Below are 14269 nucleotides of genomic sequence, written 5' to 3' on the forward strand. Positions count from 1 at the left end.
GCCACCACACCCAGCTAAAGTGTTTTAGTAGAGACGGGGTTTCAGTAGAGACGGGGTTTCACCGTGTTAGCCAGGATGGTCTCTGCTGACCTCGTGATTCACCTGCCTTGGCCTCCCAAAGTGCTGGGATTACAGGCATGAGCCACCGCATCCAGCTTCTTATTAACTCTTTAACACTTGTTACTTTCTCTTTTTAAGAGCGGTCAGAGGCCAGGTGCATCGCCTAAGCTCTGGAGTTTGAGACCAGCCTGAGCAACGTGGTGAAACCCATCCCTTCAAGAAATACAAACAATAAAAAAATAAAAAATTAGCTGGGCATGGTGGCATGCACCTGTAGTCCCAGCTACTCCGGAGAATGAGCTAGGAGAATCACTTGAGCCTGGGAGGTGGTGGTTGTAGTGAGCTGAGATTTTACCACTGCACTCCAATATGGGTTAGTGAGACCCTGCCAAAAAATAAAAAGGTTAGGTTCCAGGCTTAACACTCTGAAATAAGACATAATTTGGGTATTATTTATTTAATTTTATTACCTTTTTTTTTGTAGAGAAGTGGGGGTTCTATGTGGCTCAAGCTAGTTTCAAACTCCTGGGCTCAAGCAATCCTCCTGCCTTTGCCTCCCAAAGTGCTATGATTACTAGTGTGAGCCATCATGCCCCACCTATTTTGGTATACTTTAATTACGTATTTCATTTTATACTTACTTTCTGTTGGCAAGTGATATTGATTTTAGACGTACTACAGGAATATGAAGTTTGATTTATATCTTTTATTTAAGACTGATACAAAAATATTTAGTAATAGTCATTCAGATACTTTGGTATGGAATAAATTGTGAGGATGGTTCTGATTGAGATTTATTACTTTCCATCAGCTCTATGTTGAGGTGAAGCCAGTTTGAAGTTTGAACCTCAACTTGGTTGTGCTGTGGGCACTAGCTGAAGAGAGTCACAAGTTAACATTTACAACCAATAATTTCCTGTGCTATTTCATAAGCATTTCTCCTTTATCCAGCTAATTCCTCAGGTCTGGTGGAGGGTGTTGTAGACAGATTAATGGAACTGGCAATGAGAATGAGTTTAATTTTTGCTTCTGGCCTTATTCCAGGGTCTTTTTTTTTTTTTTTGAGACAGGATTTCGCACTGTCGCCCAGGCTGGAGTGCAATGGTGCGATCTCCGCTCACTGCAACCTCCGCCTCCCGGGTTCTAGCGATTCTCCTGCCTCAGCCTCCTAAGTAGCTGGGATTACAGGCGCGCGCCACCATGCCAGGCGAATTTTTTTGTATATTTAGTAGAGAGGGGGTTTCACCATGTTGGCCAGGCTGCTGGTCTCGAACTCCTGACCTCCTGACCTCCTGATCTGCCCGCCTTGGCCTCCCAAAGTGCTGGGATTACAGGCGTGAGCCACCGCGCCCGGCCTTCCAGGGTCTTAATACAAAACCGGGTGTGGCTGGTGGCGATGGTCAGTGAGGAAAAGTCCAGAGGGGAAAAACAGACATACTATGTGCATTATCTAATCTCAGCCACTGATCCAGCTCCATAGTCTGTGACTTTTAGAGCCCTCCAATACTTCCAAGCTGCATCTGCACATTTAAACTTTCTGGGGGAAAACGAGCAGGGACGAGTTTTAGGAAATACCAGATGTGGCTGCGATTTTCTACAGTGAAGGGGCGTGGAAGGGGACAATGGCAATAGAAGCGGGTTTCTGAAGTTGTGTTTGTACTTGATTTTAAGCGAGCTGTGAACAACCCGTGTCCAAATAAGTGGCTGAGAGGTGATCCTAAGAACAAGTTCAGTCGTAGAGTACTCGTAACACAGAACTGGTTGAAACCCCGCCCTCCGTCTCCGGGCTTTCTTTCAGGGCGACTTTGTCAGTACCCCAAACTGTCCCCGCATGAGGTCACTCTGCACGGTCACGTGCTCGAGCCCACGGGAGCGCCACATCGCCAGCCGCACCCCTCCACCCCCACCCTGCCCACGTGACCCGGCCTAGTTTCTCCAGGCCCATCCCTACGCCTCACTCGTGAGGCCCCGCCCCACACTGAGCGCTCCGCCCGCGACCCTCCGCCACTTACCCACTCCGGCTCAAGCACGACCCGTGGACCCACGTGCTTTTTGTTGTCCAATGGGAGCCGGCTCCCGGGGCGAAGGGGCGGGGAGGAAAGGAACGACTGCGTTACGTTGCGAGAAGGGGCGGGACCTGCAACGTCGGACAGAACGAGGGGACGTAACGGAGGCAGGTTGGAGCCGCTGCCGTCGCCATGACCCGTGAGCACCGAGCCCTCTTCTCCTTGCCCTTTTCTTTCCGTTCACCCTAAACACCACCGCCGAGTCGCCTGCTTTGACCTTCGGTAGCTTCCCTAGCGAGGCCTTTTCTCTGGGCGCGCTCTGTAGCCACCCTCACACTCGGTGCCCGGAAATCGAGCCCTTTGCCTACGGCCACTTCACGGGACCACCCCTCCGCGTTAGGCATAGGCCCTCCCGGATCTTCCGCGGTGTGAGGAGAAGGCTAGCGCCCCGGTGATAGGCCCAGAGCCCCCTACTCCACAAGTCAACCCATCCCCCATAGAGACCCAAACCGTCCACACACACCCCGCCAGCTGTTTGGGGCCCACGCTGCCCCAAAACATGCCTCCAGCTGGCCCCTTGGACCCTTTTTCTCCGCTCCTCATTTTGACCTGGCCCGTGGCAGATTCGCCACTCCCCCCTACCCCAAGCAGCCTGGGCCTCGAAGTGGGCCGTTGTCGGGGCCCGGGGATTGAAGTGGTGTTGGATCCTGCTGCTGGCCGTGCTGGGGTAGAAGGGTCGCCGGTGTGTGGGCAGAGCGGCCCCCGCATCTCACCTTTAATCTTCTTTCCTTAGGCGGTAACCAGCGTGAGCTCGCCCGCCAGAAGAATATGAAAAAGCAGAGCGACTCGGTTAAGGGAAAGCGCCGAGATGACGGGCTTTCTGCTGCCGCCCGCAAGCAGAGGTAGCCCCAGGGAGGGGAGGGAAAGGGACGGTGGAGACCTGGGTTAGACCAAGGGTTATAGCAGGAGAGACCTACCTCAGGGCTTGAATCTGGACTAGTCGTGAGGAGCAGAGTGCATTGCTTCCTCTAGGGTTTTATTTCCTCCCCACCCTCCAAATTGTCAGCTCACAGCCTTACAGGAAAGGACGGGGGCGGGCGCCTGCCCTCAGTCTGATTTCTGAGCGTCCCTGGGTCTGACCTTAAGGGCAAGGGCAGGGAGCTTCACATTTCAAATACAGTTGTGGTTATGGCAGCCCAGTACTTTTGGCCCTCCTTGCTGTTCGGTTTTCCTCCCTTCTCCCAACCTACTCACTGGTGTTGCTGGGTGTGGTACTCAACACAGAATAGAGAGCCTTGGGCCTGTGTCGCCAGACTTCTGACCCCTTGGGCAACAGCCAGATGGAGACTGCTTGCCTTTTGAGCCTCAGCTCTCTTCCTCTTGTTCTCCTAGGGTGGGAGTACAGCAGCCAAACGCTGAACTTAGTCCCATCCACTTCCATCTTATCCTTTGTGCCCTTCATCCCCCTGCATCTTGTCCTTTTTGCCCTCTGGTACCTCCCAGTGCCCCATCATCTCTACCCCCAGGGACTCGGAGATCATGCAGCAGAAGCAGAAAAAGGCAAACGAGAAGAAGGAGGAACCCAAGTAGCTTTGTGGCTTCGTGTCCAACCCTCTTGCCCTTCGCCTGTGTGCCTGGAGCCAGTCCCACCACGCTCGCGTTTCCTCCTGTAGTGCTCACAGGTCCCAGCACCGATGGCATTCCCTTTGCCCTGAGTCTGCAGCGGGTCCCTTTTGTGCTTCCTTCCCCTCAGGTAGCCTCTCTTCCTCTGGGCCACTCCCGGGGGTGAGGGGTTTACCCCTTCCCAGTGTTTTTTATTCCTGTGGGGCTCACCCCAAAGTATTAAAAGTAGCTTTGTAATTCCTTGAGCGCCTGGTTTGACTGGGGACTTGGGGGGATGGGGTTGGAGGAATGACTGCCCTTTCCCACCAAAAAGGGAGAACTCTTTAGATTCAGATTGTGGATACAGGCTTAATAAGTGAAACATCACAGAAGCCTTTTATTATGCAATGACAACCAAACAAGTACTCCGGATGTGCGGTAGAGGAATCCTCCAAGAACCATAGAGACTTCTTTTCTGTGATTTTTGTTCCCCACCCTTGAACACCATCTCTAGGATGGAGTTGGCCTAAGAGTGAAGGCTGTAAGATCTGTGTTTATGCCTCTCTTCCTCATTCTTCCTCAGTTTGTTCGTCTACTTGAATGTTGGCCAAAAAATCCTGCTGCTCACCAACTTCCCGTGGTCAGCTGCTGTCAAGTGTTCACATTCTCTTCTGTCATTCCTCATGGAATGAGGGTGGTTTTGTCTTCCCGCTTCCCTTGACCTCAAGATCAGGATTAAAACCTGGGGTAGCTCTGTGCTCCTTTCTTCCTATGCCCTGGTTTGTTCTGTGGTTCTGGGCTTCTTATATCCGTGTGCCCAGGGCTGAACTGCTTATTTTCCTTTCTCCCAGGGCAATGCCGAGTCTTCAGTCCCTGTTGGTCTTTCCCCACCCCCACTTCCAGCCCAAGAGCCAGGAAAGGGCTGGTGCCACACTGTCTGCTGGGATCAGCAGTGGTTCCTGAGCTGCTGATTTGGGTGTTAGGCTCTTGAGGTGGGATGCAGAAACAGTAGGTCCAGTGAGTCAGACACTGCCCAGCGCATTAGACTCTATTTGACCACTTCTTCGAGTTCATAGTATTGACTTCTGCCCAAAGAGAGATAACTCCCCATGTGTCCTTGAGGTATTGAGCTGGGCTGGACAGTTCCCCTTGAGCCAACTCTAGGAGTACAATGTCAGGGGAACCCCAGTTTGTGAAAAGAACTTAGACTGGAGGATATTTGTTATCTGGGGATATGATGCGATGGTGGCGGCGGCGCCTCAAGAGAAGGGGCTGGGGTTTCTGGGTGGGGGACCAACAGAGTGGTGCGAGTAACAGCCCCAGATAGAGGAGTACGCAGGCCCAGCATGAGGCAACTTTGACCCAGAAGGTGGCCCAGCTACCCTTGATGAAGGTCTTTTCCAGTTCTGCTCCCTCATAGCTGTGTAACCAAAGGCTCTCGTTAGAGAGTATGAAGGGCCTTAGCTTTTAGACGTGTTCTACCTCCTCACCAATTATGGCAGACCCACGTGTGTCTGGAATGCCCTTGAATTAATTGCTCTTTCTGTAAAATAGCTCTTCAGGAGAGTATCTAAGGCCCACCTCCATCTTACCTGAACCAGTTGGTAAGGGTAACCATGACATAGAGTGAGGCAAGGAAGAAGACGAAATGGAAGGCAGAATAGTTGTAGGAAAGATGCTGGACTTGGACTGGAGGAGCTGGAGGGGTCTCTTGGTCAGCTGGCCTAGCAGCACCACCCCTTTGCCCTGGAGAGATGAAATGGCTGCTGGGAGCAGTGCTGCTGAAACACCTCTTCTCCTCTCCCCCAGCTACCTTTGTTAAGGCTCTTGAGGGTTCTTACGGCACTCCACAGAGATCTACCACTTCTTCGGTTTCTCACTTGGTACTCACCTTCGTCTGCCTCCACTATTTCAGGGCAGCAGAAACACAGTGAGGGCTTCTGCAAAACATAACGCAGGTTTTGGAATGGTCTTAAAAGATGTGAGGGTGTTAATCTAGGAAACTTCCCTCGTGAAAAGATTGGTCTAGTATTAAAAAGTGGAGGCACACCTGGGTTCAAATTCTAGCTCCAGCATATAACTGGCTGTGCGGACTTTGGTAAGATGTTTAATCTTTTGTGCCTCGATTTCTCCATTTGTAAAATGGAGCAAATACCTACCTCACAGGGTTGTTGTGAGGGTTAAATTAAATGAGATTATGTAAAAGTATCTAGCACAGTTGCCTAGCACATTGTGGGTACTCAATAAAAGGTAATAGCTATAATCAGCATTCTGGGTAGAGGTTGGTAGGATGTGTGTGTGTCTTTGTGTGGGGGAGGGAGGGTGTTGGGGATATTGAGCTCTTTATCCTCACCTGAAACTCATAGCGGTAAACCTTGACAATCCACAAGGGTCCAAATACCTCAGCCAGGTAGGAGGCCTCATTGCTGAGAAAGAATAGAGTTCTTAAGCTGGTCTAGTTAAATAGGTATTATCTGGGGGCATTTACTACCAATTGGTCCATACTGGTAATCCTCAAGAGGGTACCATACTCCCTGTGCCCTTTTCCACCAAAGATTTGGAATTCTATTCATGGGAGAGCCCTAAGATCTTCGGACATACTTTAAATTCTCAAATCATTCCCCCCACCCCCTTCATCTCATACAGATCATCTAACAAAGTACTATTCTTAGAATTTGTCCCTGTTTGTGGAGAGCTTTTCTCACTCTAGTCTTGCTCTAAACTCTATGGTCCCAGACATTCTCCTGACCATCCTTCCCTGTCTTGGGCACCCTCCTTTCATACCTTCACCCTTGATACTTTTACGCACCAAGCAAAAAGCACACAAGCATACATGATGCCAGCACTCAGCATTGCTAGAGAGGTATCTGGTGTTTGGGGTTCCATTTTACTCAGGCCAGGGAGGCACAGGGTGTGATTGTGTCCTTGAAGGATTACTGGCAAGGGACAACAGAAGAGATGGGTATTAAGAACAATGAGCTAGGTATTTGGCAGGGGCAAAAAAAGGTCTTAGCATGGAGAATCCAGGTCCTGTCCCTTACCTGTCTCTGGAGGACGGCTGGACAGCGCAGAGAAAGTCAGATACATGATGTAGCAGCTGATGACAGAAGCTTGTAGAAGGCCGGAGCGGGGTTGCTCTGGGGAGTTAGTATCATTGCTTTAGTCTACAAGCTGGCAATTTCCTCCATTTCTACCCCCACTTGTACTTCTGTCTCCCCATCCCTTGGTGGGGGTAGGGAAGCAGAGATTCTTTTATGAACTAATTGAGATTAGGGAGGTAATGAAACTTGCTATGCTTTTAAGGCCCCCAAAACCTGGAATGTTGTAGGGCATGTACCCACTGAGGCGGATGCAAGGAGCGATGGAGAGGAAGGAGATGAGGCCACAGAAGCAAAGGTGCAGACTGAGGAGCATCTTGTTGAGCAGGCAGCCAGCTGGGTGTGTATAGTAGCGGAATAGGAGCACAGCTCCCACACCTGCCATGCTGTAGAATCCTAGGGTGGCCAGCAGGACAGCCAGGAACCAGCTGCAGTCTTGAGCTGCACCTGTCTGCCTAAGGGTGGAAAGTCGGCAATGGCTTGGAGCTCCAACTTTTTTTTTTTTTTGAGATGGGAGTCTTGCTCTGTCACCCAGGCTGGAGTGCAGTAGCGCGGTTGAGGCTCACTGCAATCTCCACCTCCTGGGTTCAAGTGATTCTCCTACTTCAGCCTCCTGAGTAGCTGGGATTATAGGTGCCTACCACCATGTCTGGCTAATTTTTGTTTTTACTAGAGATGGGGTTTCACCATGTTGGCTAGCCTGGTCTCGAACTCCTGACCTCATGATCCACCCACCTCAGCCTCCCAAAGTGCTGGGATTTGACAGGCGAGAGCCACTGTGCCCAGCCAGAGCTCCCAACTCTTTTACCCATTACCAACTATTCCCCTGTTCCCAGAAGACTGCTGTGACTCTCCATCCTACTTGGCTCACACAGTCATCACATTCCTAAGCTTTTTTTGATACTGCTCAGTGGGAAGCTGTGGGACCAGTGTTCTGCCGTGCCTTTTGCCCACCCCTCTCCCTGTAGTAATACTAGAAACCTCCCCAGGAAGAGGCTTTAGGGTTATGTGCCCCTTACCAGTTCTTGTTCCAGGAATGGGCAAAAGCTGTAATAAGCACCAACTGCAGTAGGATGAATGCAAAGCCTCCACAGATGCCAATGTAATGCCACGCTGCAAGATGGGCACCGGTGGAAAAATGTGGTCAAGTCGTTACTTTTTTTTTTTTTTTTTTGAGAGGGAGTCTTGCTCTGTCACCCAGGCTAGAGTGCAGTGGCGTGATCTCAGCTCACTGCAACCTCTGCCTCCTGGGTCCAAGTGATTCTCCTGCCTCCACCTCCTGAGTAGCTGGGATTACAGGTGCGTGTCACCACGCCCGCCTAATATGTTGAATTTTTAGTAGAGATGGGGTTTCACCATGTTAGCCAGGACGGTCTCAAATCTCCTGACCTCATGATCCGCCCGCCTCAGCCTCCCAAAGTGCTGGGAATACAGGCGTGAGCCACCGCACCCGGCCGTTACTCCTCTTGTTACCCACTTGTTATCTTAGAAAACTTAGCCTACTACTGCCAAGAGTATGGGAGGGAGAGTACCTGGGAAGAGATGCTCATCAGGAATGCAGAAGGCAAGAGCACAGAGACCTAACAGGAACAGCAGCTTGAGGAGCCAGAAGCTGCTTAGGAGGGAGAAAGAAAACCAGACTCAGAAGAAAAGGCAAAGGACAGTGAAGAGTGCCTATGGGCAAAGGCAAAAGAGAAACCAAAAATATAGGAAAGAGGACAGAAGAGACAACTGAGGAGGAACCAATCCCAAATGAGAGGGGGCTGGGACAGGCCTACTGCCCCTTATTCCAAATTCTAACTTAAAGATACTTAAATAATAGCATCTGGGCAATGTTTTACAGTTTATAAAGGATTATGTTACCAAGATAACCCCACTGTTATCTCCATTTTAGATGCTAGGAGCACAAAGAGGATAAGTGTCTGGCTCAAGGTTATACAGCAAGTACACCAGAAGCAGGGACTTAAACCTGTTTTCTGTCTTTTTACAGTGCTATTACTTCATTCCGGAATTTCCTTTACCCAGCTTGTGTCTACTTTCCCTCCTCTGTCCCCTCCCCACCCAGAAAGTACACACAAACCTATTATGCAGCTGTGCCCGCGGGCTGGTGGGGGAGTGGAGGTGGACCAGCAACACAGCCTGCAGCAGGTGGAAGGTGGCGGTTCCTGCACATACTCGGTACACAGCCCCAGAGCCACTGAGCACTGGACAGTCAGAGAGGCCAAACAGGTGGGCACACAACCCCGAGGGCATCTGGATCTGGGAGTGTGTGTGTGAGAAATGGCAGGACAAGTCATAATGCATGGAAAGGTACCTCCTTATATGGGTATGACCACTCATTTGTCTCCTGCCCCCAACCAAAATCTCTTCTATCTTAGGGTTTTTCCTTTTATCTCTTTCCACCTGACAACCCGACCCCCTCTCACTTACCCTGTGTGTCTTGCCCCACACCCTTTCCACTACTGTCCTTGACAGCAGGAGGCAGCAGATTGCTGATGCCCCCACATGGAGGAGGATGTAGAACAGGCGGCTGCAAGTGGATGCAGTGAGAGAGGGCCACCTAGAGTGGCAGCAGCTGGCACAAGGAGCAGGCCCACAGCAGCACACCTGGGGGTAGAGCAGATGCAAGGCAGCGAGGTGGATACTTGCTGAGGAAAGGCAGATGTTAATGTATGTGTGAGGTTAACCCAGGAGGCTGAATTCCAAAATTTCCCCTTCCCCTTTCTTCCTTTTACTCAGGTTCTGTTTCAAGCTGATTCCAGCTATTTGGGATTGCCTTCCACTGACAACTGAGTAGGGGTTTCATTATAAGCAGGCTTGAGATATCTGACCTTTCTCTAGACCTAAACCCCTGGGGCTGGGACCATGGCGGGAGACATTTACAGATTACCCGGGGGCAAAGTACCAGAATGACATTAGAGGAGAAAAGAAGCCTGTCGTTTTTACTGGCTTCTGCATGTTTTCCTCCCCAGCTTCTGCCACTCTACCTTTCGCACCCTCTCACCTGACAGAAGGGGCTTTTCACTAGGACACTGCTGCCTCCGCTGCGCTGCTGTGCCAGGCCCAGGGAGGTGCTGGGGCTGGGGCCGGCCTTGGCACCCACCATCCTTGTCCCAGGGATTAGGCTTAGGTCCACCAGATGGAAGGCAGATGAGAGTAGCAGCTGCTTCTGTCCTCAGCCCATTGGACTGCCACTGTGTTGGGGCTGAGCACCCGGTCCCGGGCAGAATGCGGACGTCTGGAAGAGAACACTGACCTCTAGGATGTGGTAAATGCAAATGCCCTGTGAAGGAGCTTTGTCCTCAGGGCCTCAACACTGCGGCCACTCAGGCTGTTCTCTCCAGATTATGGGGCAGTTTGTCTATCTGGCCCCCTGTGGATTAGCATTCTTAATTGGTTTAGGATTAGACGTCATCCATTCAGGTTGAACGGAGTTCCCTGAGGTGGGTGCGTGTCTATGTGTTGAGGGAACTATTCCTAGTTTATGAGGTGGTAAGGATGTCGGTGGGGTGGGCTGGAGCCGTGACGGGTTAGGTCTGAGAGAAAGCCCTTGCACAAAACGCTGTGCAAACCCGAAAGGAAGTCTGAGAGACGAACCACCTTCCTCGCTGAAGCTTCTAGAACTGGAGCAGAAAGAAGGTGTGGCCGAGGGCCAGCTCCGCCTCCTCCCCGGGCGGAAGCTGTGTGTTAGTTGCCGGAAGTCGCCGTGAGGTGGGGCTTATGAGGCGGCGTGGTGAGATAGATATGGCGACTGAGGGGGATGTGGAGCTGGAGTTAGAGACTGAGACCAGTGGACCAGAGCGGCCTCCCGAGAAGCCACGGAAGCATGACAGCGGTGCCGCGGACTTGGAGCGGGTCACCGACTATGCGGAGGAGAAGGAGATCCAGAGTTCCAATCTGGAGACGGTAAGGTTGGCCAAGAGCATGTTGGGGCGGGCTGAGAGCAGAGGGGGTCTCTGAGGCTGTAGCTGGAAGCCCGCGCTCCAAGACGGGGTTCTGATCCCGATGGCAGGAGGAGGCAGTAGGGTAGAGCCGAGGGAAACAAGGGTCACCGGAGCCCGCCGCTTGCCTAAAGGAGTTTTTGATAGGGGGCTTAAGGGGACCTCAGATGCATAGAATGGAATTAAACATGGTCCTTGCTACCTGGTAACACTTGTCATCGTGAATCCATACATGAACCGCTTGTTTTATTGGCCTTGTAGATTATTGGGAATTGTGGGTAGCGGTGCACTAACTAGACCTGCCTTTGCCATAGGCCATGTCTGTGATTGGAGACAGAAGGTCCCGGGAGCAGAAAGCCAAACAGGAGCGGTAAGTCTTCAGGGGCAGCCAACTTTAACAGTTCTTCCCTCCCCGCTCCCCAGACAGAAATAGAAACCATTATTAAGCCTTTATACCGCTCTTCAACTTTATCACCAATTCCTGCAGATTTAGGCCCCACAACTTTGTTAACAGAAGGCCTCCTGGCAACTCCTGCTGCGAAGACTCCAGGGGAAAGGAGTATTAGTGGGAGTTTTTATTTTTTTCTGAGACGGAGTTTCGCTCTTGTTGCCCAGGCTGGAGTGCAACGGCACGATCTCAGCTCACCGCAACCTCCGCCTCCCAGGTTCAAGCGATTGTCCTACCTCAGCGTCCCTAGTAGCTGGGATTACAGGCATGTGCCACCACGCCCGGCTAATTTTGTATTTTTAGTAGAGACGGGATTTCTCTGTGTTGGTCAGGCAGGTCTCAAACTCCTGACTTCAGGTAATCCGCCCGCCTCCGCCTCCCACAGTGCTGGGATTATAGGCGTGAGCCCTCGCGCCCGGCCCTGGAGTTTTTACTTTCAATCAAGGGTTTATCAAGATGATTTTACAGGGCACATCTGGGAATGACCCTTCCTGGGAGTTTATGGTGTTGGTTGAGAATGAGGCCTAATATATTTAAACATTTGCAGGGAGAAAGAACTGGCAAAAGTCACTATCAAGAAGGAAGATCTGGAGCTGATAGTGAGTAGTAGTGCCTAACTACTGTATGGGAAGAGGCGGCTATTCTGCTTAATTTGGGTTGTTTCCTGAAACAAGCGGAGTCAGAATATTTGGTGGCACATTAATGCCTGGGAATCTATGTAACATGGTTTTTTTCTGCAGATGACCGAGATGGAGATATCTCGAGCAGCAGCAGAACGCAGCTTGCGGGAACACATGGGCAACGTGGTAGAGGCGCTTATTGCCCTAACCAACTGACGCGTGCTTCCACAAATATACCTACTGGATTAATTTATGGCAATAAAATTTTTTTTTGTCTTTTTCAGTTTTATCATCTTGGGTCAAGTGGAGTATATACTATATATATTCTATTTTGTGGGGAATTTATATGTTGGAGAATAACTGAATTTAAGTGACCCATTAAAATCTAGCACACCTGTATGAAAAATTAGTGTAGAATAATACCTCATGTGCAGATGCAGATGCTAGGTGGCAGGACAGTCTCATTCATCTGACTAGCTCTCAACAGTAAATAAGGTACATCTGGCGTCTCAGCAGAGTTACTGTACTCAAATGGCATGTGTCTCCAGGACAGCTTATGAATATCTAAAACGTCAGCTACCTGCCTTAGGAGCCACTATATGTATAGATAGATGTAAGTTATGAACCCAGTTCATAGGCCACCTTGAGTTAGAATTTTGGTACCTACAACATGCTTGATTTCGAGTGATAAAAAAAAAAAGAATTTGGCTGGGCGCCGTGGCTGATGTCTCTGATCCCGGCACTTTGGGAGGCTGAGGCAGGCAGATCACGAGCTCAGGAGTTCGACCAGCCTGGCCAACACGTGAAACCCCATCTCTACTAAAAAGAGAAAAATTAGCCAGGCATGGTGGCGGGCACCTGTAATCCCAGCTACTCGGGAGGCTAAGGCAGGAGAATCGCTTGAAACTGGAAAGCCAGAGGTTCCAGTGAGCTGAGATTACACCACTGTACTCCAGCCTGGGTGAAAGAGTGAAACTCCATCTCAAAAAAAAAAGGCCGGGCGCGGTGGCTCACACCTGTAATCCCAGCACTTTGGGAGGCTAAGGTGGATCATGAGGTCAGGAGTTCAAGACAAGCCCGGCCAACATGGTGAAACCCTGTCTCTACTAAAAATACAAAAAAAAAAAAAATTAGCCAGGTGTGGTGGCGCATGCCTGTAGTCCCAGCTACTCAGGAAGCTGAGGCAGAAGAATCACTTGAACCAGGGAGGTGGAGGTTGCAGTGAGTTGAGATTGTGCCACTGTACTCCAGCCTGGGTGACGGAATGAGGCTGTGTGTCAAAAACAAAAACAAAACCAAACCAAAGTAATCCCAACACCTTGGAAAGCTGAGGCAAGAGGATCACTTGAGACCAGCTTGGGCAACACAGTGAGACTTCGTCTCTACTGTCCCCCCTCCTCCCCGCCAAAAAAAAGAATTTAGATGCCTGAGGGTTAGAACATGGTAAGACTAGAAGATATCAAAGGTTGGGCCAGGTGTGGTGACTCATGCCTGTAACCCCAGCACTTTGGGGAGGCTGAGCTGGGAGGACTGCATGAAGTCAGGATTTCCAGACCAGCCTGGGCAACATAGTATAACCCTGTCTCTACTAAAATTAAAAAAAAAAAAAGCCAGGCATAGTGGCATGTGCCCACCTATGGTCCCAGCTCCTCTGGAGGCTGAGATGGATTTGCTTGAGCCTGGGAGGTTGAGGCTGCAGTGAGCTGAGATGGTGCTACTGCACTCCAGCCTGGGTGACAGAGCAAGACTGTCTCAAAACAAAAATTGATTGGTATTCAAATTCTGAGCCATAATACATTCTACCTGCCATTTCCTATCCTAGAGAGAAGGTAATTTTACTTTAAAGGTTAATCAGGGCCAGGTGTGGTGGCTCACGCCTGTAATCCCAGCACTCTGGGAGGCCGAGGCGGGTGGATCACCTGAGGTTAGGAGTTATGAGACCAGCCTGGCCAAAATGGTGAAACCCCAGCTCTACTAAAAATACAAAAAAAAAATTAGCTGGGCATAGTGGTGGTGGTGGATGTCTGTAATTCCAGCTTCTCGGGAGGCTGAGGCAGGAGAATCTCTTGAACCCAGGAGGTGGAGGTTGCAGTGAGCAGAGATTGCACCACTACACTCCAGACTGGGCAACAAGAGTGAAAATCCGTCTCAAAAAAAAAAAAAAGTTAATCAGCTTGGACCAAGTCACACTTGTTGAACTAGTTTCCTCAACTATAAAACTGTAACAGCCCCGGCCAGGCATGGTGGCTCATGCCTATAATCCCAGCACTTTGGGAGGCCGAGGCGGGCAGATCACGAGGTCAGGAGATCGAGACCATCTTGGCTAACACGGTGAAACTCTGTCTCTACTAAAAATACAAAAATTAGCCGGGCGTGGTGGCGGGCGCCTGTAGTCCCAGCTACTCAGGAGGCTGAGGTACTCCAGCCTGGGTGAGAGCTGTCTCTTTAAAAACAAAACAAAACAAAACAAAAAAACCAAAAAAAAAACCTATAA

At 50.5% G+C, this 14269-nt stretch overlaps 3 protein-coding genes across 11 annotated transcripts in view; 2 read left to right on the plus strand and 1 right to left on the minus strand.

Moving 5' to 3' along the window:
* The window catches only part of SERF2 (small EDRK-rich factor 2), a 22806-nt gene extending 16860 nt beyond the window's left edge, over positions 1-5946 (plus strand). Inside the window, exons 1-4 of one of the 7 annotated variants that reach the window (XR_003120175.1) lie at positions 2079-2265; positions 2860-2968; positions 3593-3873; positions 4362-4372. Coding sequence is in view for 5 of the 7 variants with exons in the window: in XM_025389659.1 (XP_025245444.1) it covers positions 2259-2265; positions 2860-2968; positions 3459-3855 (513 nt within the window). In the remaining 2 variants the exon portion in view is untranslated. Of the gene's footprint in view, positions 1-1459; positions 2495-2859; positions 2969-3458 lie in introns of those variants that run through there. The other 6 variants (XR_003120176.1, XM_025389661.1, XM_025389660.1 and 3 more) reach the window with 6 other exon arrangements.
* SERINC4 (serine incorporator 4) lies at positions 3732-10131 on the minus strand. 2 transcript variants are annotated; one of them, XM_025389655.1, is made up of 12 exons: positions 9771-10098; positions 9197-9373; positions 8847-9025; positions 8299-8378; positions 7786-7879; positions 7010-7221; positions 6710-6805; positions 6478-6604; positions 6022-6094; positions 5560-5608; positions 5261-5414; positions 3732-5088 (listed from the first exon to the last, which is right to left on the minus strand). In XM_025389655.1, the coding sequence occupies exons 1-12, from the start codon at positions 9870-9872 to the stop codon at positions 4872-4874; spliced, it is 1560 nt and encodes a 519-aa protein (XP_025245440.1). In that variant the 5' UTR covers positions 9873-10098; the 3' UTR covers positions 3732-4871. The 2 variants fall into 2 exon arrangements, with proteins under 2 accessions (XP_025245440.1, XP_025245441.1); XM_025389656.1 differs by lacking the exon at positions 7010-7221 and having other exon boundaries at positions 9197-9414; positions 9771-10131.
* HYPK (huntingtin interacting protein K) lies at positions 9688-12067 on the plus strand. 2 transcript variants are annotated; one of them, XM_025389664.1, is made up of 5 exons: positions 9688-10034; positions 10381-10672; positions 11022-11077; positions 11703-11754; positions 11896-12067. In XM_025389664.1, exons 2-5 carry the CDS (start codon positions 10487-10489, stop codon positions 11989-11991), a joined length of 390 nt encoding a protein of 129 aa, XP_025245449.1. In that variant the 5' UTR covers positions 9688-10034; positions 10381-10486; the 3' UTR covers positions 11992-12067. The 2 variants fall into 2 exon arrangements, with proteins under 2 accessions (XP_025245449.1, XP_025245450.1); XM_025389665.1 differs by lacking the exons at positions 9688-10034; positions 11022-11077 and having other exon boundaries at positions 10364-10672; positions 11703-12067.
* The last annotated feature ends 2202 nt before the right edge of the window (positions 12068-14269 follow it).

This window comes from Theropithecus gelada, chromosome 7a (assembly GCF_003255815.1).
Source record: "Theropithecus gelada isolate Dixy chromosome 7a, Tgel_1.0, whole genome shotgun sequence".
NCBI classification, from domain to species: Eukaryota; Metazoa; Chordata; class Mammalia; order Primates; family Cercopithecidae; genus Theropithecus; species Theropithecus gelada.